This window comes from Natator depressus, chromosome 1 (genome assembly GCF_965152275.1).
Source record: "Natator depressus isolate rNatDep1 chromosome 1, rNatDep2.hap1, whole genome shotgun sequence".
NCBI classification, from domain to species: Eukaryota; Metazoa; Chordata; order Testudines; family Cheloniidae; genus Natator; species Natator depressus.
The window spans coordinates 149,302,069-149,324,953 of record NC_134234.1 but is presented as its reverse complement, the minus strand read 5'-3'; the positions used below and the strand labels follow the sequence as shown (position 1 = coordinate 149,324,953).

Sequence of the window (22,885 nt, the reverse complement as noted above, 5' to 3'; positions counted from 1 at the left end):
GTGCTCACTGCTCAACCCCTGGCTCTGCCACAGGCCCTGCCCCCACTCCACCCCTACCTGCCCCCTCCCCTAAGCCTACTGTGCCCTCGCTCCTCCCCCCTATTCCCCCAGAGCCTCCTGCAGGTCATGAAACAGCTGATTGGGAGGTGCGGGGAGGGCGCGGGAAGTACTGATTGGTGGGGTTGCCGGTGAGTGGGAGGTGCTTGCAGAGGTGTAGGGGAGCTGATGGTGGGCTGCTGATGTATTACTGTGGCTCTTTGACAATGTTTACTGGTAAATTCTGGCTCCTTCTCAGGTTCAGGTTGGCCACCCCTGTATTAAACCTGTAAGATAAGCAGCTCTTTAATTTTTTTGTCACACTCAAATACATAGGTGCTGGAACTAGGGATGCTGGGGGTGCTACTTCACCCCCTGGCTTGAAACGGTTTCTATTATATACAGGGTTTACAGTGTGGTTCAATGGCTTTCAGCACCCCCACTATAAAAATTGTTCCAGCACCTCTGCTAAAGTACACCTACATTTTCCAATAACAAACAGGATGCTATTGTTAACTGCAAATGTAAAGAAAACAGCAACAGACCAGATGCTAGCAGATGGTAAATTACTATGGTATAGTAAATGGCCAACTTAATGCAGAATAGGGGAGGATGGCGGGGTTGTTTTATGATGTTATACAATGTGGTAATCTTTTGTGCTCCAAGGAGTTACACTTAAGCAGGAAATTTTAAAAATTGCCACACATTTGGCAGGACTTCACCTTCAGCGTTTGTCAGCTTGTGAACTAAAGAGAACGCTTTATACAGACAACAGTAGGGTTGTGTTATAACTACTAAACAAAACCAAAGAAAAAGATAGTGTCTGAAGATAAAGCTCAGAAATAAAGAGCAGTAATAACACCCCATAAAGATAAAATTCCCAATATGGATCATTTTTAAATCAATGTAACTTTTAGGATTATTTGTTGTTAACAGATTAAATACTTGCTTTTTCAAATGTAATTGATGGAATCCGATTTACTCCCTCTGCAGACAAATATAGGGAAGAACTATTAAAGTCCTAGGAGTTTCACTATTTACCCAACAAAAAGTTTAATTTATACACAGACAATAATAATGCAAACATCTATATTTCTCAGAGCATATATGTATATATGAATGTGTTTTTGTGCAGTACTGCATGAATCACTGTGGTATCTAAGTGCCTGGTGAAATACGATATAAAAATTATACCGTAATCCAATTTACTGAATATAGTTCCAACTTATTGTACCTATCAACTTTATACAGCAATTGTGTATGTCATTAAGCTTTGCCCATCATTTTTCCTCATAACAGCTATGGTAGTTAAAAAAGGGACAAACAGAGGCACAATTTTAGAAAGTATTAAATTGGAAGAAAATAAAGTGACATAATGAATACGATACGCCGGGGTGAGGAGTGCGAAAGAATTTGTTCCTACTTCTTTGGGAATATCTGCTTAATACACTCATGGCTTAACTAATAGCATTATTTGGGGGAAGATATTGCACCCCATACAATCTCTATTCATAGGTCAATTTAGTCTGCTAATACTGACCAAAATTAGGGATTTGGAGCCAACACCTGGTTTCATTAGAGTCAATGTCAAAACTCTCAGTGACTTTAATGGGATCAGGATTTGGTCCCTTAGTGCTAGCAAAAACTATGTAACCTACTTCAGCATTTATGTTAAAACATTCACATTGCAACTCTTCAGAGGAACACCTGCCACAAAAATATTTGAACTCCATAGGCCAGATTCTGACCTCGCAAACATGGATGTAAATCTAGACTAACTCCACTGGCTCCTATGAGTTGATTTAAATAATTTGCTTGGTGATCTCTAAAGTGAAACTTCTTTTACCAAATTAACAAGCTAGAGTTACTATTCAATTCAATCATTTGATCCTTCTAAATCTCTGCAGTTCTATGTCTTGCCATTGGGAATTTAGCCAAACAACTCTCCTTAATCTCAATGGAAGTTGTGGAGTTAAATCTCCCAATCAGCTCTGAAAGATCTCAACCCGAGGTTTTGGAATGAATGTAAACTCTTGTGCCGATGAAGTGAGCTGTAGCTCACGAAAGCTCATGCTCAAATAAATTGGTTAGTCTCTAAGGTGCCACAAGTACGCCTTTTCTTTTTGCGAATACAGACTAACACGGCTGTTACTCTGAAATCTGGCACCTACTATAATTATTCACTCCTACCCCGACTGAGTGCAAAGCACCTGTGAAACATCAGCACTGGTATAAGAGACCGTAGATTTCTGAAGACACATTTTTATACCTACCTTGCACAGGTGCAAGTGACTACACAAGGTATAAGGCACTGGCAAATGAGGTTCCAATATGTATTCAGAAGGGCTTTTCCAGCATTACTTGGACATAGGTTTTGCCCTTAATCTGAACATAGATATTGTGTATTTTCCCTAGATATAATCAGCATGCACTTTTCAAAACTGAATCTTATTTTATCCCTTTTTCCACATGGAAAATTGCCATATAATGCTAAATGATCTGTTTTTGGTAAAATTCTTCTCTTGTTGACAAAACAAAAACTGTCAATTGAAAATTTTTGGTAAAAAACTAAAAAAATCCCACACACATACCCCAGAACATTTTCCACAAAGTTGCAAACCACATGAAATTATTTCTTTCAGAGTTTCTCAGAGAGAATATTTACCATTTTCTGATCAGTTGTGATGCTCAGCAATGTGGCCCCAGTCCAGCAAAGCATTTGAGCACAGCTGAACTTTTTTCAGAGTAGCAGCCGTGTTAGTCTGTATCCGTAAAAAGAAAAGGAGGACTTGTGGCACCTTAGAGACTAACAAATTTATTAGAGCATAAGCTTTCGTGAGCTATAGCTCACTTCATCAGATGCATACAGTGGAAAATATAGTGGGGAGATTTTATATACACAGAGAACATGAAACAATGGGTGTTACCATACAGACTGTAACAAGAGTGATCAGGAGAGGCGAGCTATTACCAGCGGGAGAGCGGGGGGTGGGGGGGCGAACCTTTTGTAGTGATAATCAAGGTGGGCCATTTCCAGCAGTTTACAAGGACAGTAGGAGGGGAAATAAACAAGGGGAAATAGTTTTACTTTGTGTAAAAAGAAAAGGAGTACTTGTGGCACCTTATAGACTAACCAATTTATTTGAGCATAAGCTTTCGTGAGCTACAGCTCACTTCATCGGATGCATTCCTTTGTGTAATGACACATCCACTCCCAGTCTTTATTCAAGCCTAAGTTAATTGTATCCAGTTTGCAAACTAATTCCTATTCAGCAGTCTCTTGTTGGAGTCTGTTTTTGAAGTTTTTTTGTTGAAGAATTGCCACTTTTAGGTCTGTAATCGAGTGACCAGGGAGATTGAAGTGTTCTCCGACTGGTTTTTGAATGTTATAATTCTTGATGTCTGATTTGCGTCCATTTATTCTTTTACGTAGAGACTGTCCAATCTGGCCAATGTACATGGCAGAGGGGCATTGCTGGCACATGATGGCATATATCACATCGGTAGATGTGCAGGTGAACGAGCCTCTGATACTGTGGCTGATGTGATTAGGCCCTATGATGGTGTCCCCTGAATAGATATGTGGACACAGCTGGCAATGGGCTTTGTTGCAAGGATAGGTTCCTGGGTTAGTGGTTCTGTTGTGTGGTGTGTGGTTGATGGTGAGTATTGGCTTCAGGTTGGGGGGCTGTCTGTAAGCAAGGACTGGCCTGTGTCCCAAGATCTGTGAGAGTGATGGGTCATCCTTCAGGATAGGTTGTAGATCCTTGATGATGTGTTGGAGAGGTTTTAGTTGGGGATTGAAGGTGATGGCTAGTGGCATTCTGTTATTTTCTTTGTTGGGCCTGTCCTGTAGTAGGTGACTTCTGGGTACTCTTCTAAATCTCCCCACTATATTTTCCACTGTATACGTCCGATGAAGTGAGCTGTAGTTCACGAAAGCTTATGCTCTAATAAAGTTGTTAGTCTCTAAGGTACCACAAGTCCTCCTTTTCTTTTTATAGTTGAACTTGTGAGCAGTCCCATTTCTGTACCCCTGGCCTGCCATGTGAAATGTATAAAGCTCTTAGGTTTTCACTTTGCAGCACATGGTGCACACACAGCACAAAGGGAAAGAAGCAAACCATCGCAAGCACTAGCATGGCTGCTCAGCAACATTGTTTTTTGCACACTGCCCTTTGCCAAGTGAAACTTACCGAAAAGTCTGGTCAATTTCAATTTGCAGGTCAGCACAGTGGACTGGAGCAATGCAAAGGAAAACCTTGACCAGGGAATGAGAAAGATTATCACAAATGGGAAAGAAGCAGAGGCTAGAGATTGATGAAGGGCAAAAACAGAGATACAGAAAAAAACAAATGAAAAATGCATGAGGCACCAGGCGAGGCATGGTGAGGAAATGCAGACAACAGGAAAATGGATCAATCAGAACCAGGATGGAAATGCTGCTCCAGCCAGACAAGAAAGATAGAAAGACTAACAAATCACACAGAGACAAAGAAAAATGTGTTCTTTTTTCTCCAGGACCACAAAGGAGAGGAAGAACAAACAATTTATAAATAAAATAGAAAGAAGAGTATGTGTGTGTAAATATATGTTAGTGTGTCTTGGCAGCACCTAGTCTCCAGTTACTGTCACTGTTTCCCCCTTCCCTGCATTTGTCCTATGCAGTTAGAATGTTAGATAGTTATATAGTCTCCATAACCCTAGTTGTCCCTTTCTATCAATCATATGCAAGACTTAGAGCTCAGAAAGAAAAGAAAGAAAGAAAAAAAAAAAGAGTCTCCTCACCTTGTTTATTTACAACTTACAGTCCAACCCAAACACAAGTCTTGCAGCCCCCCACCCCCCAAGACTCCACAGTTCTAGTCCCTTTGGCCCTTCCAAGTGCACGGAGGGGGAAACCCTGGGACTTTCCTCTCCTCTCTTATATCAGAGGCTGCAGCCCTGAAGCAGGGCCTGGGTCTGTTGTCCTTGTAGTTTTCTCTTCTTAGTTTCTCAGGTAAAGCCCTTCACAGACTCCATTCCCACCAGGCTGCTACCTAAGCTACTGTGGCAAGTTACCACTCAGGTCTCATCTCTCCCAAAGTGAGCAACAGCCTACCTCTTCGATATATATCCCCTGGCCCCCGGCGTGAATGTGGTTCACATGGTCAGTCACTTGGTCCTTCCCAATCAAATCCCAAGGGACAAAACTCTTTGCAGGTGGGACCCTGCACCTGCACTCCTCTTAAAGGCCCATCTAACCCTGTGACAATGCCCTTTTTATTGCAAATAATTCATGTGCTCATTTCTTATGTACTACAACTAATAAACATAGAGGAGAAGATTTGAGGGAGGGAGGGAATAGACTGGGAGATTTGGAGAAAGGAGGATAAGGCTGCGACGCTGTAGTGCTTCAGTGTAGACAGCACCTATGTCAACGGGAGGGGTTCTCCCATTGGCGTAGTTAATCCACCTCCTCGAGAGGCGGTAGCTAGGAGGTCGACAAAAGAATTCTTCCACTGACCTAGCGCTGTCTACACTGGGAGTTAGGTCAGTACAGCTACATCTCTCAGGGGAGTGGATTTTTCACACCCCTAGGGGCAGGTCTACACTACAGCTTGGATCAATGCTCTGAGAGTGATCCACCAGCGATTGATTTAGCAAATCTAGTGAAGACCTGCCAAATCGGACAGTAGATCGCTCTCCAGTCGATCCCTGTACTCTACCCCCAACGAGAAGAGTAAAGTAAGTCAACGGGAGAGTTTCTCCCGTTGACCCCCCACGGTGTAGACCCGTGGTAACTCGACCTAAGGTACGTCGACTCCAGCAATGTTATTCACATAGCTGGAGTTGCGCAGCATAGGTCGACTTACCACGGTAGTGTAGACATAGCCTAAGAGACGTAGCTATACAGATGTAAGTCCTTAGTGTAGACCAGGCCTAAGAGAATAAGATGTGTTTGGGAAGCTGGAGGAGGGGAAATTTGAGGCGAGAGAAAACGAACACTAGTGGCAGGAAAGGATTCTGGAAGGAGATATGAGAGACAGGGTTTGGGGAGAGGGAGAAAAGAAAAAAGCAAAGTACTATATGTTTGAAAAAGGAGAAGAGATTGGAGGAATTTTGGACGGGGCACCAGGAAAAGTGAGGAGAGAATGAAGAGCTCGGAGGTAAGAAGGAAAGAGTGAGATGGGTTTGGAGAAAGGGTTCGTAGACATGGGGAAGGGTGTGAGTGGGTCTTACAGAGTCTAATTTAGTGTAATCTACCCCTTCTTTTGGCCCACCTTGGAGTTCAAGTCACACTAACTTAGAATCCCTTAGACTATGGGGAAGAAATTCAGAGGTCACATGTACTGGGTGTATGTCAAGAGTATAAATTGATCAGCCAAAAGGTGCAAGTTTCAGTATTTTAGATTCCCTTAGATTTAAATCTGAATTTGAACCTAACTATTTGGCTGTGTGTTTTTATTTTTTTTAACTCTACCACTAAATAGTAAATTTAAAAAAATAAATGACCACTTTTGTAACACTTATAGATCAAAAATACGACAAAGTCATCCCTATTATAACTCCATTTAGGTTGTGTCTTCTGGTTCTGTAGCAGTTAAACAAATATTATTCACAGAGATCTTTGATGACATCATTACCGTCACTGCTGTACAAACAGCTCTAGCTCAAAATTGCTATTGATTCAGCTCTCTAAGAACAGGGGAAAACAAAATCAATACCTACTTCACAAGGCAGAGGAAAGTCTTTTTTTTTTTTTTTTTTTTTTTGCTGTTTTATCAGTTAAGAATTTTTCAGATGCTTTTGTACTTGAAGATTTTGCATCTGATTTGAATTTGCCATATGCGTATTAGGCCCCCATCAACACTACAAAGGCTACTATACCAGTGATTAGCTCCTGAGACAAGAAAACAGTATAATCCCCATTTTATAGATAGGAAGCGTAAGCATACAAAGATTAAGGACTAGCCTCTCAAAGGTGCCGGGCACTGATGCTCCCATTAATTAAAACTGAAGCATAGAGGACTTGCTCAAGGTCACATGAGCCTGTAGCAAAGTCAATAATTAAACCCACATCTCCTGAGTCCCAGTCCAGTGCCTTTACTACAAGATCATCCTTGCTTCTATGAGACCACAGTTTTAATGACCTTAATGCTACCTCTGATTCTGCTGGACTATGCTGCTAGAAACTTTCAAAAAGATACAGAATTATTTCTGCTGACTCATGCTGGCAGGTGGGTCCTACTAGTTTACCCAGGATATACAGGGCATCCCTCTTTGAGGGAGAAGGACCTAGAGGCAGGAACAGAAGGGTCCTCCAGAACAAACCATATGAACAACAGTTTAGGGGAGTGCTTACATTGAGGTTTACATGGTGGTGGTATTGTATTTTAAGTAAACAATAAAGGAAAACCACAGAAAAACAGTGAGTTTGGCCCATAAGCAGAGTGTATGTACTTTGGTTAGAGCCTGGGAGGAACTCCACTTGTTTACCTCCCTTTTTAGTTTATAGTGGGGACAGGATGACATATCATGACTTAAACTCTTGTGATACATTACTCCAAACAAGTTTGATAAAATATGTTGTCCCATCTTGCTACAAAGAAAGTAAAACGTGTTACAACACAGATGCCCTGAATTGCGCCAGACAAACTTGGATTGGCACAGTTAGCGCTGTACCATAGACAGGCTTTTAATCAATCAGTTTTGCCAAGTCAAGAAATAAAGACGCTTACATGAGCATCCAGGAAACAAAAGTAAGGAGACTGATTATTTGGCCTATTTGAAAAGAAGCTTCTTGAGTTGTAGAAGTCTGTAATTGTAATTTTGCATACCAGTCCATAAATCTTATGGTTATGATTCCCTTGTTATACTTCATATATTTGCCCAGCATCACTTACTTGTAAGCAAGGTACTTAGATGGCACAATTTTAACTACTAGTATTAGGTAACTAAACTGCAGAATACCACCAGTGCAGAACACCCACAAGTTGCCACTAAATGATGCACTGACTAAATAGTGGAAGTCTGGTCAAATAAACTCCCTATTCTTTTTCTATCCCCAGGCCCAAATATTCTTAAGAATGGCTTCTACCTCCTGTGCATCAAAATCTAAGCATGACCATGCTTACATTTCCTGACTGCAGTGCACCAGGGACTGAATCACTACCCCCAATTGTACTAGTTACAATTAACCCCCTGACATGTAAAGCCACTGAGTTAGCGAGGGAAGAAGTGAAGAGATAAATCAGCCATACCAGATGGCTAAATGCCTTGAACAGCTAGAGGGTGTATTTAAAATTCACTGTCATGATTAAAATAATGTTATTTTTGTTGGTCAGCAATGCTATCTGACAGTCAGTTAATCTTGTTCAAAATGCATGGCTCTTCAGCAAGAGCTATTAAGCCATTAATATCAGGGATGCTGAGTAACTGCAAGAAGAATGAATTTATAATTCTTCTCTCATACACCAGAGTATTCTGAACTGAGAAACAGCAAATGACCCAGCAACAGCTTGTATTGCTATTAAGATACTTTATATTTGTCTACACTGAAACAGCTATTCCAATTCTTTTGCCACTGATACTCAGACAAAAAATAATCAGTTTAGTAATTACTACCTGAAAATAATCTTACACTACAGATATGAAATAACAGCCTTTGGGAGAATATTTTAATTGTATTCCATCTTGCTGGACTGGACTTGAAGTTATGTCACACCACATAATGTTACATCCCATTCCCATCAACATTCAAAGTATCTCGTGACAGATGCAGATGAAAAGGTAATTTGACATACAGCCTCATCAGAAATTGTCACCTGATTAAATACACCATTATTCTGATACAAAAAGTTATATGCAAATCAACTGGAAAACAAGCTCCCAGTTTTTGGTGAATGCCTTAAACAGTGTGTCTACATACCTCATCTGTTGCAATAACCCCACAATAGCAATGTAGGCCTATGGAATCAGGAGACTTAACTATTTTAAATCCCTCCCAGTTGCTTCCAGCACACCTCCTCCTCAACTTGCAGATAGTGCTAAACGCAGCAGCATCCCTATTCACTGGATTGAGGAGCCGTGAGCACATTGCACCTGCTCTTACTTCTGGGGGAATTCTGACCAAAAAATTAAAAATTCTACACACAGTATTTTAAAATTCTGCATATTTTGTCAGAATAACACAATATAATCACACCCGTTTCAATTATTTTGGTAATTTATTTCAAAATACCTGTCAGCAAGTACGTCTAACAATACAGACAACAAAAAAGATTTGGGAAATGTTTTTTTTAACAAATAGACTCCTTACTAGGTGTATTAATATAGAACTTTGAGTAATAATTTATTTAAACTACAATACAGAACCATATTTCCCACAAAGGCTTGGTAGAATCAGGGTTAATGGAGGAGCTGAGGGACAGGGAAGTAATTGCTGGGAAGGAGCCTGGGAGTGAACCTGGAGGGTTGTTGGATGTGGGTGGGAGACGTATGGAACAGGGCTTTTTGGGGAAAGATGAGGGGAAGGGATTGTTAGGGAGTTGGGGAGCCTCCCCCATGTAGACCCTGTCCCCATATGTCCCTTCACCCCCTCTCCTCATCCCCATGTGTCCCTGTACTCCTACTCAGCCACCTCTCCTACCCCCTGTGGCCTTGCACCTCCCCACCCCCATATGGCCCTGCACCCCAATTCCCATTCAGCTCCTGCCCCTGTCTAACCCCCACTAGCCCTTTTGACCCCCAGTCTATGTGACCCTCCAGCAGCCCCATATGCCCCGCTGTGTCTGTCTCCCCCATATCCTGTACCTCCTCACCGTGCCCTGAGGGCAGGGTGTTGTGAGGAACACAGCCTCTCCTCCTCCCTATCAGCGGCTGGCAGTTCCAGCCTGTGAGATGGCTGCCCTCTGTTCGGGTGCCACAGCATCCCCTGGTGGCCAAAAGGCATAACTGCAGTGCCTCTCTGGTAGAATGTATTTTCTACAGAGAAAAAAAATCTGCTGGGAACATGAATTCTGCACATGTGCAGTGGCACAGAATTCCCCCAGAGGTAAATCTGCATTCTTTATACTAGCTGCCTATACAGTGGTGGATTGATTTTAAGCCGGCCCTGTTGAATTAACAGAGAGGAGGCTGGCCCTGTTGGTTTAATAGGGAGGAATCTCTATATCTGAACCTCCTAGTCATGGTTAAGGCTACGATTTAGTCATGGGTATTATTAGTACAAGTCATGGACAGGTCATGGGCAATAAACAAAAAGGTCACAGGCCATGAATTTTTGTTTATTGCCCGTGACCTGTCCATGACTTGTACTAAAAATACCTGTGATTAAATCTTGGGTGGGGGGGAGGGTGGATGTCCTGGGAGCCACCTGAGCAGCTGGCCCTGGAGCCAGCTCCTTGGGCAGCTGTGGAATCAGCCACCCTGGCTCCTGCAGAAGTCATGGAAGTGACTTCCGTGACCTCCAAGACAGATACGGAACCCTAGTCATGGTGAATATCTGTGCTCAGATCTACCCACAGTTCAAGGGTTCTAACGTTGAATCTTAGATTCCTATAACAACTCTTAGTGTATAGCACTCAGTCCCCTGAAATACCTGCCTCAACTCATCTCTTCTTACTTTTAAAACATCTGAAAGTGTTACTTTAAGAAATTTTTTTCATTTGTATTCACTGTAGGCCCCTATGGTAGACCAGTCCCTTCCTGCTCCCTTTTTTACTGGCAGCACATCCTTTGGCTTTTTAACCCTCTTTTATATGGTTTGGTTTGTGATGGTTTTTAACTGCATTGTACTTTAAATTATTCATGCAACACCTTGAGTGCCTCGAGAGAGGTTAGTATATTATATATAGTGTAGCAGATATATAAAGTGAAAAATGTCAATGTTAGAAGGAGTATAGTGATCACCATTAAAAAGTCAGTATTTGCCAACTGACACCATGGTTATCAGTTATTTCCTGTAAGCAGAATCTGTGGCTGCTTAGATACCACTGTGTATAAATGCTGACAATAATAGTGACTTCTCCATGTGTATCTGTGTACTTGTGTGAAGAGAAAATGGTGACAAGAGGGAAAACAAGGAAAGAGAAAAAAAGAACCATTGGAGACAACTGAAGAGGCAGTAAAACAGACTGTAAATTGCCCTGGGGATCCACAAGAACATTGTGTGTAAGGCAACCACTGAGGTTTTGGACCTGTGAGCTAGTAATTAGACCAAAAGATGAAGTTCAGCAACAATAACCTAGGTGATCAGATTTGCAAAGTGAGAAAACAGGACACCTATTGCTGTGGGGGGCAGGAAAAAAAAAAAAGAGAGAGCTTTGGTGGAGGTGGGTTCAGTGGAGGGATAGAAGGGTTTTGGAGCTGGGGGGGTGGGGGTGGGGAAAAAGAGAGAAAGACGTCTACTCCTTCTCCTCTTCTTCAAACAAGCAACCCTCCTTCCTACCCAACCATCGCCTCTTTCACAATAAAATCCTGGACAGATAAAGTTAAAACAAAGGGTAGAGTTGGAGAAAACAGTGTTTGCTAGAGCTGACTGAAAATTGGGACAGTTTTCATTAACATTTTCATTTAAAATGTGACCCTGTTTTTGTCAAAAAAATATTTTTCAAGCAGCTCTAGGATTTACCTCTCTAACTGTACCTCTGGGGTGGGAGGGGGTCTCACAGTCCCAGCCCTCATACTATTGTTCTACCCTCTGGGCTAGATTTTTAACTGGTGTGAATTAACATAGCCCCTCACTGCCACCAATGAACCTATGCCAACTCACACCAGCTAAGAATCTTGCAAGAGGACCTGCTTTCATTTTTTTAAACTGTACCCTGCTCCAAGTTCTATTTTATTTCTTGTTCTTATTCTCTCTCTCTCTCTGAATTCTACTCCATGTGGGATGTTGGTTCTTAAATATTTATCCTGTTTTGCGCTCTTTCTTTCTCACTTTTTCTCTGCTCTTTTCTTCTCCCCGCTCTATCCTTCCATCAACCCTCCCCTTCTTCTCACCTCCCAGTTCTCCCTCCCACACTCTCTCACTCACACACACACACACACTCTGCCATACTCATTTGCACTGTTTAATTTCCTAACCTTGGACCCGATTCTGTCCCCTGCAAGACAGGATGAAACTTCATGTAGTGAGGTAAATCAGGCCAAAACACTGCATTTACATTAGTGTTTCAAAAGGAGGGGTACATAGGGGTAACAAATATAGCTATATAAAAAAGTATTATAATGGCAAAGGACTTTCTTACATTCTTACAAAAATTTGTCATAAGAATTTGGGAAATCGGAGACAGTTACTTTGTATGTTGCTCCCTGAGAAACTGCTTAAATTCCAGCAAACAGATCATAAGTTTCCAATAACCTGAACAACAATAGTACGCGCACCTCAGGCTAGCGTGAATCAAAGTTCCTTGGATTCAAATGTTTTGCTGGCTCTGGATGTATACAGGGACCACTTACCACTCAGGCACACATGTAACAGTCTCCAGTGCGTGGGTTCAGACCCATCTTGACAAACACACCTGTGCCCTGACCCCACATTCCTGCAATGCCTCTAAGTGTTTGCATAGTGGCTTACATGTCATCTTTGATGGCAATACTACAGGTAAAGCTCATTTTAAATGGACTTTTTAGCCTTGTCCACTGATTATTCCAGGACTAAGGTTTGCCTTTGTATCACATGTAACAATACAGCACATCTTCCTCCAACACTTTCGGATGCATTCAGTCAGACGGATCTCTGATCCGTCTGCACTGTTTCCCATGTGAGGGGGAGGGAGGCAGGAAAACTCACAGCCATTGTTGTTCCACTCCATCGCCTAGGCTGGGAACATAACACCCAACTATGCAGAGGAGAGGAATACTTCACATGCAACAGCCGCCCCCCTAGCAGTTTAAGGTGTGACACTGGCTGATTTTAAAGAGAGACTGAACAGTTCTCCGTGATGATGTATTTGTTGAGTGACAGTGTGCTAGACTCAGAGGAATTGTATCCATAGCATAGGCCTCCAAGATGTGGAGTTAAAAGAAGAGGGATGGAAATGTAGGGCTCCACTCTGGACACAGGAGATGTCTTTTGGGGAAAAACGGTAAATATCTGTTAAATATAACTTTGTAATTTGGATTATTCATAAACTCAGTTGGTTCCTCAGCTAAGATAGTGAAGTACAGACACATTTTTTTCAACAGCATAAAGAAATGTATAGACACCTGACATCACTTTTGTGTGAGATTCTCCTTTTATAATACAAGAATGTATGCCCCAGGATATCAGACAGACAAGGTGGATAAGGTAATATTGGACCAACAGAAGTTGGTCCAATGAAAAACACTACCTCACCCACCTTGTCTCTGTAATAAACAAATGTCAGATTACTATCATTCTTCAGATATCAGCTATCAAAATCCTTATTACTACTGGATGTGACAAGTTTCAGAGTGGTAGCCGTGTATGTGATGTGATGTGATGTGATGTACTGGATGTGAGATTGTCTGTGTGCCTTACAACCTTGTGTGTCAATCAAATATCCAATCCTGAATGACTCTGCTGTGAGATCTGTGTATGACAAAAGCATTTCACTGGTAGCAATAGATTTGAAGATCAACATTATCAGAACAAAATTCTGCCTTTTATATTTAAAGCAGATAATGAAGCTTTCACACATGCTGAGTTGCACCTGTGATACCACTGAGATTTTTGAAGTTTATCTAATATTAGACATGTATCCCAACCTCAGAATTTGCATCCTGATTTTGAAGAAACGTGGCTTTGTTTTGGTCCATTATAGAGATAGGGATCAGTTCTGACATTCAGATCTGAACTGCATTCTGAGTCTGAACACCCACAATATTGATTTGTTTAGGCCTATTTGTAGGTTAGACCTCCCACTTTAAACTCTCAATTTAACTTCACTAATAAAAAACATTTAAATTTAAAATCTAGTCTAAATAGGTGCACTGGAAAATCGGGAGGGGGGGGGAGCATATGTTTTAGGGGACTAGTGTGGGAGGGAAAGCCCTTCTCCTCTGTTGGTTCCTGCTTTAAAACCAGTCCTAGTCCATGTGACCAAAAATCTACATAAAAGGTGTGTAGTAGCCTGTCCGAAATAAACGATGATTGAAATATTGTTCCAACAGGTGTCCAGAAAACCACCACAATATTTTACAGTACTTGGCAGTCTAAGCAAAGAGTAAATATTGAATGAGCATGGAAACTGAATCAATCCTGACCTCAAAATTAGTTGGATCAGAATTGAGTTACATTAGAAGAGCAGTGTGGGGAAGTCTGCACAACAGGGGCCTGTTCTGTATCTCTTATGAAGACAAATGGATGACGACAGACTCCAGAGTGATCCATCCAAGATCTTTCAAAATCCTTACATTCACTATAAACACATTTGTATTTAATGTTTAACAGTCATAGACCAGCCAGGAATGTTTAAGAGCAAAGCAAAAAGAGTGGGTGGCGGGGGGAGCGGGAGGGAAAGAATGAAAGATGTGAACAGAAGAGTGCAAACAGATTCTCTTAAATTCTGGGTACAGAAAGAGTACGTGGAAGGAGATAGACCAGCAAGAGATGTCTGGGGAATTGGAGAAGAGCAGCAAAAACAGCTTTTTCACTACACTGACCTCCTTTGTAAACCACTTCAAGGTCCACTGATGAAAAGTCCTATAGAAGAGTGAAGTATTATTATTTCAGATCATATAACATGCAGTTTGATTCATCCATGGAGTACGCTGGCCTCTGCCCCAGCAGCAGAAAGTTCACCCCGATATGGGTTTGAGGAAGCAAAAAACTTCTGCAACCTCTGCACCACTGGCCAACCAAACCAGCCCCAGAAATGGATGGTTCAGACCAGGGAAGTGGTGTGGCCGTGATGCCCAGAGAAAATGCTGATTAAGTCTCTTCCCACGGGATTCCCGCGGTGCCTCAAAAGCAATTTAAAGCCACCATCCTCTTGTGGAAACCTCAGGGGAGGGCAGCAGCACAAACCCTGCTTGTTCTCTCTCATAACATACTGGTATGGGTCACTACGGTCACTTTCGGTACCCCCCACCACCAATGCAGGTTAATCAAGCCAGTAGATGTTACAAGTGTACAGGTTATTGAGAGAAAACCCCAACCCTATTTTAAAAGGCTGCAAAAATCTCAAGGGGTTGGTAACACAACAATTTTAATTTCTTTATCCTTTCCTCCATCTTCAGATAGTGACAATGACACCACTAAAAGAAGGTATAGGGGAATAAGCCAGATCAGCTAATGGCATGCTTCCTAAATAGGGAAATGGACAGAAGCACCACCACAATAAAAGGAAAGGGAAGGGGGGAAACGTTATATCATTAATAGAAGGAATACAAACAGTTTAATTGACTTTTTATCATTGTGGGACATATGCATATCCATCCATGGGCATCTGTGGGGACATATGCATTCTGTGGGATATCTAACTACTGAAGAAGCATAAAAAATGTGCAGACTTGGGAAAACGGATGTATTTTTAGGAGAAAACATGTGACTCATTACCCCTTCTCACCTGGTATGTTACCTGCCAGATGGGAAGGGATTATTTTTTTCTTGAAACAAGACAAGCAATGCAATGACTAAGGGGAAGTCACTGAGGATAAACTATCTAGAACTAACATCACTAATGGGAAATTAAAGTAAATCCCTAGACAGGCAAACAAGTCTGTAAAAGTACCACCCCAAGGGGGAAATTGCATATCCTGGTTTTCACCAGGTTCAAAAGGCCCAACAAATACAGAACTAAGACTTGTATAAAATGGGCAGCCTGCTACAGACACAGGGTCATTCTCACTCTACGCAAGTACTGATTTGACTCTGGAACCAAGAAAGACTGACCCTGCAAAAGGGGTTTGAAGGACTTTGAAACCTACCAGGGTTTTCATGTGGAAAATGACACCTGGAAAGGCACTTACATATAAGCTGTTTATTGTTTTCAAGATAGGTTTTCTTTGGAGTGCTTTTGTTCTAAATAAATACTTTGCTTTATGAAGGCTGGTTGGCTAACCCTGGCGTAGCCCCTGGGAAAGAACAGGACAGCGAGTGCTGAACTAAACACAGTGAATGGCAGGAGCAATTGCAGCCTATATTCTATCTAGAGGGAGGGGACCGCTAGTTTCCATACCAAGAACAGTGATGGCTAAAGACCTAAGACCTAAGTGGAGTGTCCTCAGGCAAGCCTTGAAGGGGCAATGCTTAATTTGTGCCAGGGCTTGCCAGGGCTGAGCCTCAGCACGTCTAGGCTTGGCAGTTCATAGCCCCAGCACCTCTGGGCTCGCTGCATCAGTTATGAATGTAAAAAAATTGCTTGATCCCTGGCAACTCTTTCATTACAAATTAAGTGCTGTGAAGGGGTCAGAGGCGCTGTTACCTTAGGAACTGTGACAGAAAGCATTACAAAAAGATGTATTCAAAAGAAGATATAACTGAAAAAAACTCCCTAGGTACACTGAAAATACTTGGATAAAGGACCATGTAGCATCTATATTTTATAAAAATGTAATGAGCACAAATGACACATTCTCTATCAGGACAATATTTCACCTTCCTCTATGTGTGAAGCTTCAGTTGCAATTTAATGGAACCTAATAAAGATCCAACAGAATATGTATCTTATTATTTCTAATGAACAGTATCATCACACAAAGGGCCAGATCCTGAAAAATCTCACTTACGTAAGCTATCTCTAAGTAGTTCCACTGAAGTCACTGGGACAACTTGTGTACAGTCGTAAATCCCTCCTAACCAGCAGCAAGGAAGTGTCTCTTCTTTTCATGAGCTCAAGGGTAGTCAAGTGAATTCACCTCATTGAGCAGGCAGTAAGCCCTCTGCAGGCCAATTGGAATTTTAAGGCTCCAGGACAGTAAGTGAGGCTGAGCAGAATTAGGGCTCAATATCTAAGCTAAATTTGTACCCACTAAAATAAAGGGGAAAAAACTTGATACACTGAAAAATGTAACCATAAAGCATTTCTTCAAGGGTGATCAATTTCTCAGAACCTAGGTGATAGTTTAATTTAATCGGGGGAAGAGCAACAGCATAGCATTAAGAACAATGGCCCTGATTCAATGTAAGGGACAAATTTCTCTTTGTGCTATCAATGTTTACTTGGCAGCCTCAGGAAAATAAACTTGGGAAATAAAAAACCTTCTGCAACAAGTCAACAGTGAGATTGTGCATAATCAAATTATGGGAGGTAGTGTTTTGTAGTGTTTAGAGCAAGGACATATTGTTTCTATTTCTGAACTCCACTGACACTGTGTGACCTTGGGTAACAAGTGACACGTAACCGCTCTGTGCCTCAGTTTCCTCATTTGTAAAAGACTATAGGATGTGGCCCTAGGATGTGCTTGCTAAAATATTCCCATTCCATTCCCATTCCATAGCAGGATGGGAACTTTGATTAGCAACAAATTATATCAGCATAGGTATATACACTGCAGGCTAAGGTTACTTTTCTTATTTTGAAGGGTGGCTTTAGTTATTTTACTTCTTTTTTTCCCCCTTTCAATATTAGTGAAAGGGATAAGTAAAATTAAATGTGGGAGGAAGCACAGTTTAGTGGTAAAAACACAGACAAGGAGTCATGAGATTTGGATTCTATTGCCAGTTCTGTCACACACTTGCTCCATGACCTTTGGCGTGTGACCTTCTCTGCGTCACCGTTAAACCAATCTGTTAAATGGAGACCACAACTGTCATAAATATAAAGGGAAGGGTAAACCCCTTTAAAATCCCTCCTGGCCAGAGGAAATCTCCTCTCACCTGTAAAGGGTTAAGAAGCTAAAGGTAACCTCGCTGGCACCTGACCAAAATGACCAATGAGGAGACAAGATACTTTCAAAAGCTGGGAGGAGGGAGAGAAACAAAGGGTATGTGTGTCTGTCTATATTTTGTCTTTGCCGGGGATAGACCAGGAATGAAGCCTTAGAACTTTTAGTAAGTAATCTTGCTAGGTACGTGTTAGATTATGATTTCTTTAAATGGCTGAGAAAAGAATTGTGCTGAATAGAATAACTATTTCTGTCTGTGTATCTTTTTTGTAACTTAAGGTTTTTGCCTAGAGGGGTTCTCTATGTTTTGAATCTAATTACCCTGTAAGGTATCTACCATCCTGACTTTACAGGGGGGATTTTTTTTTTATTTCTATTTACTTCTATTTCTATTAAAAGTCTTTTTGTAAGAAAACTGAATGCTTTTTCATTGTTCTCAGATCCAAGGGTTTGGGTCTGTGGTCACCTATGCAAATTGGTGAGGCTTTGTATCCAACATTTCCCTGGAAAGGGGGGGGTGCAAGTGTTGGGAGGATTGTTCATTGTTCTTAAGATCCAAGGGTCTGGGTCTGTAGTCACCTAGGCAAATTGGTGAGGCTTTTTACCAAACCTTGTCCAGGAAGTGGGGTGCAAGGTTTTGGGAAGTATTTTGGGGGGAAAGACGTGTCCAAACAGCTCTTCCCCAGTAACCAATATTTGTTTGGTGGTGGTAGCGGCCAATCCAAGGACAAAAGGGTGGAATATTTTGTACCTTGGGGAAGTTTTGACCTAAGCTGGTAAAGATAAGCTTAGGAGGTTTTTCATGCAGGTCCCCACATCTGTACCCTAGAGTTCAGAGTGGGGGAGGAACCTTGACAACAACATATACATACTTCACTGGGCTCTTGGGAGACTTCACTCCTTAGGGCCAGGCAGACTGAGCTTGGACTTTCAGCAAGTGCTGTTGAATAGGCAGTGCAAGGACCTTTCGTCTCCTTGCATTGCCCCATACAAGAGCCCAGCACAACTGCAGTCTGCAAACTCAAGAGAGGGTAGAGACTGCTCCATGCTTGCACTCTAAGAGCACAAGTCAGATCAAAGGGAACAATAACTGCAGGAGCCCCGTTCATTGCTCCACACCGTACAGAACAACTGACCCATCGCAAAGATAGAAGCAACCCTATACCGTCATAAGCATGTGTATCAGCAGCGTGCTCATTCCCACTGAGCACCTTGAAGCTCCAGAATGGCTTGTACCTTTCTGAGGCACAATCCCTCCTGGGTTCCCCCAGAGTGGTACTGCCCTGTGCTGCACCCAATATTGTGCTGTGCCTACAAACCACCTTTTGGCTCTGTATATGACATCCTCAGATGGAAGGTGCTATCACTGTTCCCTCTAAGCTGTGCACGTGTGCGAACGCACACAGATCCTAAACCCCGTGCACACAGCGAAACACCACACACACAAAAATTTGCACAGAAGAAATTTGTTGCGCACACGGCCTGTCAAAAATTTGCACAGAAGAAATTTTTGTGCACATGGCCTGTCAAAAATTAGAGGGAACATTGGGTGCTATAGAAGTGCACAATATTATTATTGTTAAATATCTCTGGTTAATAAGCTGAACAAGGACAAAAAATAACATTTAAACACGTACAGTAAGTGTCTCTTATTTAATTGGCTTAACATTCTTGTTGTCTTTAATGGCTGCTTAATTATGCTGATGTCCCCTAAATCCTCCATTGTATGAATTTCCTTGGACTGCCACTGCAGTGATTGGTATAGGATAAGGCAGAATTGCTCCCGTTTACATTTTATTTCGCAGTAGTTGTTTCATCTTCCAGGAGGAAAAAAGCCAGAAGCATAAGAACTTGCAAATGAGTGATTCATAGAAAAAAAACAAAAAACAAAAAAACAAAAATCGGACCTCACAAGAGGACCAGAAAAAGAATTTAACAAATATCTGTTTAGATACAACACTGACTCCTCTCTGACAAACTTGACTGCAAATGAGAATCATTATTATTTATTCAGTGGCAGCTGTGAGTGGTCCAAGGCTCACCAAATTGTCATGACATTTTACACCAGCAGAGGATCTGCCCCAAGGTAAAATGCTATTTCTATTCAAGTCAATGGCAAAGACAACCACAATTTAACCCTAGATTTTCAAAAAAACTCACCTCCCATTTTGCCACCAAAATAAGTTGCCAGCATTTTCAAAACAGCTCTGCAAATTGGATTCTGGGCTCTTTGGAAAATTCTCACAATTGGAGCGACTGAGCATTTCAAATTCTGAGTGTTTTTGAAAATCTTGCCCAGCCAATCCCAAGTATATCATTGCTAATTATCATATTATTCTTCCATATCAATCAACATACTGTTTTAATATCTGCTTCATAATACTTTCCCTGAGAAGCCCAAAGTAAGCCCTGCAGTTGTTCAACACCCAGGAATTGCCCTCCCCACCAAATGACCAGGACCTGCACTGTGAAGGCTGGTTTCAGAGTAACAGTGTGTTAGTCTGTATTCGCAAAAAGAAAAGGAGTACTTGTGGCACCTTAGAGACTAACCAATTTATTTGAGCATAAGCTTTCATGAGCTACAGCTCACTTCATCGGATGCATACTGTGGAAAAAATATGCATCCGATGAAGTGAGCTGTAGCTCACGAAAGCTTATGCTCAAATAAATTGGTTAGTCTCTAAGGTACCACAAGTCATCCTTTTCTTTTTACTGTGAAGTTTATTTGTATCAGACTGCCTTATAAGGAGAAAGACCATATTCTACCTGCTTTTGGTCCTCAGCGGCCTCTCTTTCCATTCAGTTTTCCAGAACGCTGCATCCTTATTCTAGGCTGCCTTTCAACCAGGGACACAAAGGGCAAAGGCTGCGGAGATACAGCCCACTTGAGAAAAGATTGGGATTCTTGGGTGACACTCCAACAGCCATTCAGTAAAAACCAATTGACTCCGGCACCCTCGACAAGCCACAAGGCGGGACTCCCAGCTACAGCCCCAGCCCTGGTGGGAGAGGGACCTGTCGGTAGCTACAGACCCTGCCTGCAAGGGACGCTGATTGACGTGGCTGCGGAGCGGGCTAACAGGCACCTTCTCCCGGGGAGGGACCAAGCCTGACGCTGGGGGGTCCCTGACTAGGAGGCCCCGGCCACCGCCCGGCCCGGGCTAAGCCCAGCCCGCCGGGGAAGGCGACAGCGACGCGCGGCCCGGCTGCCTTTACCTCCATGCCCAGCTTCTGCTTGAGCACCAGGGCGGCGCACAGGTAGCCGGCCCGGCCCACGAAGAGCTCGTCGGAGCCGCACTCCAGGAAGGTGACGGGGGCGCAGACCTGGCTCAGCTCCCGGAACCGGCCCAGCAGCCGGCCGAAGTCGGGCAGCCCCAGGGCTTGGTAGACGAGCGCGGCCACGGCGTAGACCCCGGCCCCGCCGAGCAGGAAGGCGGCCCGCGTGTCGGCGTCCGGCTCGCCCCGCTCCTCCTCGTAGCGCACGCAGGCGTCGACCAGGCGCCGGGCCGCCCGCAGGTAGGTGTCCCGGGCCGGGGCCAGGAGCGGGCAGCGCGCGGCGTGGTGCAGCATGTAGGCCACCCCGGCCAGCCCGCCGTACAGCCCGCCGCCCCCCGCCGCCGCCGCCCTGCCGCCCTCCAGCGGGGGCACCTGCTGCAGGATGCGCTCGATGGTGGAGGCGACCCAGGGCACCACCGCCGCGTGGTGCTGCCCGGCCGGCAGGCTGCCCGCGTAGTCACCGAAGCGGTTGGCGAAGCAGCGCTTGCTCTCCATGCCCCCCGCCGAGCCGGGCTGCAAAGCCTGACACCGGGGGAGGGGTCCCTGCTGTAGCGGAGGAGCTGGGCGAGCAGCCCGCGGCGGCTGCACCGAAATCGGAGCGGTGGGGCCCCGGGGGGAGGGAGGGGTTGATTCAGATTAAAAATCCGTCCCCGCAGCGTTGCTCCCTTCGCGAGCCGATTGCCAGGACTGGCTCCAGCCTTGGTTTCAATGGCTCGGAGAAACCCCCCAGCCGCCGCCTCCTGCGGCTGCTCCCACACAGACAGTCTGCGCCAGCAGGAGGCCGCCTCGCCCCGGCCCCGCCAACCCGCGGTCGTCCTCGGCTGCAGATGCGGCTGTCAAGCGGGGGGGGCGCATCACCTGCCCGAGCCGCTCCCCGGCCCCCCCCCGCACCCTTAGCGGAGGGCGGGCGAGGAGACAGGAGGGAAGCCAGTGGACCGCTGCAGCCCCTAGCTGGCCCCGATCGGCGCTTCCTCACGATAGCCAGAGAAAGGGGAGCGTGGCTTGGATTGATCCAGCCCGACAGCCTGGCTAACACAAATCCAGGAGGACGGCGACCCCGACAGGCGTTCGGATAATCCTGGCGGTTTTCCCTTGTGTCTCTGTCCGCAGAGACTAGGGTTGCCAGCTCTGGTTTGGCCCTATTCCTGGAGGTTTCATTAGATGACATAATTTGTAATTAAAGGTTAATCTTTAATTCCTGGAGACTCTAGGACAATCCTGGAGGGTTGGCAACCCTAGCAGAGGCATGGTGGATCTCCCTCATGGTGGTACTGCAACGGCAAGCAGGTTCCTGGGCCAGGCTCTGTTCTTTGTCCACTGCAGCTGCCTAAAGGGGCTGTAAACCAGCAGAAACAGCTCCCAGGAAATTCCCCTAAGGGGGTTCCCTGCGCTCTCCCTTACCCCTCCTTATAACCTCTAGCCTTGGGGTGTGTGCCAAGGAAGAGGTGAGTGGTCAGAGTGCAACTGAGCTGCAGCGGTTCTTGGCTGTGGAATAGCCCTTAAGGGGCCATTGCAGCCAAACATAAATTAGAGCATATTGGAAGCCAAACAGGCATCCAGCAGAACAGAAGGTAGAGAGGAGATGCAAATGTGGCAAAAGTCCCCATTGACTCTCATTTCCTCATTCCTGTGCCATGCAGAGTTTGTGAGGAACAGAGATGTTGGCCTATTTTCAATGGAGTAACTCATCCTGATTTACACCAATACTGTGGAGATTCCGAGTTTTAAAAATATAGCTCTCAACAGCTGTAGTACCAAATACTATATATGGTCAGGGCCATATCTTTCCCTTCCT

The 22,885-nt window shown here is 43.8% G+C and overlaps 1 protein-coding gene across 1 annotated transcript in view; it reads right to left on the bottom strand.

Annotated features, from left to right (window-relative positions):
• Nucleotides 1-22,094, bottom strand: part of LANCL3 (LanC like family member 3) — a 40,296-nt gene extending 18,202 nt beyond the window's left edge. Inside the window, exon 1 of the mRNA XM_074968667.1 lies at nucleotides 21,031-22,094. Within this exon, the coding sequence (XP_074824768.1) occupies nucleotides 21,031-21,585 (555 nt within the window). The 5' untranslated portion in view covers nucleotides 21,586-22,094. The remainder of the gene's footprint in view (nucleotides 1-21,030) is intronic.
• Nucleotides 22,095-22,885: the final 791 nt, after the last annotated feature.